Source organism: Apis dorsata, unplaced genomic scaffold, assembly GCF_000469605.1.
Source record: "Apis dorsata unplaced genomic scaffold, Apis dorsata 1.3 scaffold_355, whole genome shotgun sequence".
NCBI classification, from domain to species: Eukaryota; Metazoa; Arthropoda; class Insecta; order Hymenoptera; family Apidae; genus Apis; species Apis dorsata.
The window spans coordinates 26587-29230 of NW_006263621.1; the positions used below are offsets into that span (position 1 = coordinate 26587).

Consider the following 2644-nt stretch of genomic DNA (forward strand, 5'->3'; position numbering starts at 1 on the left):
GGAATCGATCCCCTTCGCGTTTACTTATGGTTTCGATAGTTTCGAGACGAGAAAGGGAGGGCATGTATAATCATGAAAATTTAAAAAATTCGAAGCGAATCGAAAATATTGAAAACGTGAGTGAAGAATCTCTGAGGAATGTAATAAGAAAACTCGTGGGATAAATCGATTACCATCTACTACTTTTATATCTTATATAAAAAAGATTCGTGAGGAGGGAAAAAAAAAAAAAAAAAAAAAAAAATTTTTTTTCGAAGGGGGGGGGGGGGGGGAAGGTTCTCGAAGGAGGAAAACGCGCGGAAGTGCGATTTCCTCGGGGAATCGAGACCGCAAGAGGACGAAAACGACGACGACGACGAAGACGACGACTCAAACTCAGACTCGGGCGAGGAGGAGAAAAACGGATGACGTACGAACGCGCGAGGATCCGTAACCGCTAATGTGTGTCTGGTTTCAGCGTCCATACTGCATGACCTCAGCGACATGCAGCCTCAAATAAACGCGATCAAAATAGAGCACCCGCCGTACTACTGCAGCAGCTACACCCCTCCGTCCGCAGCCACGGCCGCGGATCATGCTCAGCCAGCGGCTAGCTTCAGTAAGTTTCAAAACTCTCTCTCTCTCTTTCTCTTTCTCTATCTTTCTCTTTCTACGTTTCGTCCTTATTTTTAGTGTGGATGCACGGCGCTGTCACCCGGTCCTTCTCTATCTCTTTTTCTCTCTCTTTCTCCGGCTCGCACTCCTTCTCCGTCCTTCTCTTCCTTCCTTTCTTTCTTTCTTTCTTTCTTTCTTTCTTTTTTTTCCCGAGCGATGGCACACGTGAACGACGTCATGCGAGAGAGACGTAGCTAGATACGTACGTATCTAGGTATTTATCCGTGGTCAGTTGAGATTCGAGGTTGAAGGAGCAAGAGAGAGAGATTAATAAAGATTTTTTTAGATTAGTAGCAATGAATTAGTAATTTAGGTTAACTGGAATTGGAAGGTTTCGGAGATTCGAAGCGCCTGTAATCGAAGTATAATCGTTACGATTCGAGGGGATTAAAAATTTTTCTTGCAAGACACTTTTAAATCGAAAGCGTTGCGTTAAATTAAATTCGAAGACATCGAAAAGGAATCAAGGAATTTCAAGTTTCGAGTCTTCAATTGGAAATATCTGAACATCGTGACTCGAACGAAAGTGTCATGTAAGATGAAAAGAAAATTGGCGAAATTGACGGCGAAATTCCGCGTGCGTGGGATAGTGCACAGATCGAGACGCGTCCCGCTCCTTTTCAGAATAGAGTCCGCGCGCCGCGGTGCAATCGGTCGCCATTGCGTCACGGTACGATGCACCCCTTCACCCCCTCCCTGCCCGCCGCCACGCGCACCCACACTCTCGTGTCCGTCGCCGCGTTTGCGAAACCGCGATTTCACACGGTATTTTTATATCGTTTTTCTACGCGCCCACTAAAATTAAACCGTTCGAGGACACCGGCTACCAACTATGCGGAATCAACGGTTACGCGCCTCCCGTAAAAATGCACGATACGCGTATTCTAATAAAGGCGTTTCCAACTTCGTTCTTATGACGAGTAGAACGGGGTGGTTCGATCGTCCCGTTATTAAATCCGTTCGGACGACAACGTATATTTCGACGAGAATATATAGTAAGATGTTGAAACAATGAAAGGTAAGATTGAACGAAGTTAAAACGGATAGATAGATTTATAGTTAGTTGTATATTGATGACAAAATATAAAGTATATAGACGTCGAAATATATATGAAAAATTTATTATTAACTGTGTACATTTTATGAAGAGAGAGAGAAAAAAAGAAAATACACGTGTATATACTTTCGTCTCTCTACAGCAACAACAACAACGATAATAATAAATTCGTAACGTGTAACGTTTCACCCAAGAAGGTTGCCAGAATTGAATCGAATTCACCTTACTCGCAGGCTCGAGTAACAAATTCCCAATGGTTCGGGATTCCTTTTTTTCCTTTTTCTCTCTTTCTCTCTTTCTCCAATCTCATCCTGTCGGCTTATCGCACGGTCCTTTGTTATCGGGATCTACTTTGCTCAGCGTTCTATAGATCATTTCCTCTCCCTCTCTCTCTCTCTCTCCCTCTCTCTCTCTCCCTCTCTCTCTCTCCCTCTCTCTCTCTCTCTCTCTCTCTCTCTCCATATATATACCTGCCTTTTTCTATTTTCTTTCCATTCTCGATTCTTTTTCTCCCCTCCCTTTTTTCACCCTTTTCCTCCAATCCCTCATCGATCAAACGATAACCGTCCCTCCTCCCGCGTACGTATACACGATACGCGAAATCAACGGACTCGGAAAGAAGGTATCGAACATCCTTTTCCACGATTTCCTTTTGAAAAGAGACAAAAGAAAAAGAAAAAAGAAAGAAAGCACGATTAGATAGATCTGAGAATAATCCGTAAAAATATTTCTAATCCTAATTTTTCTCTTCGAACCCGGTCGAACGGAATTTACAAAAAATTGCACTCCCTACGTCCCGCACCCCTTGCAACCCCTTGCAACCCCTCTCGAAATCGCAGGAAGGAAGAAGAAGTACACAAAGTATATTCAATTAGGAATGGGAGGAGGAGTTGAACGAAGAGATGAAGAAACGTACGAGGTCGGGGAGAGGAG

General features: G+C 43.5%; 1 protein-coding gene across 1 annotated transcript in view; it reads left to right on the plus strand.

Annotated features, from left to right (window-relative positions):
- Positions 1-2644, plus strand: part of LOC102681428 (nuclear factor 1 C-type) — a gene marked incomplete at its 5' end in the record, with an annotated part of 18130 nt that overhangs the window by 13225 nt on the left and 2261 nt on the right. The window contains one exon of the mRNA XM_031511845.1: positions 458-598. Within this exon, the coding sequence (XP_031367705.1) occupies positions 458-598 (141 nt within the window). The remainder of the gene's footprint in view (positions 1-457; positions 599-2644) is intronic.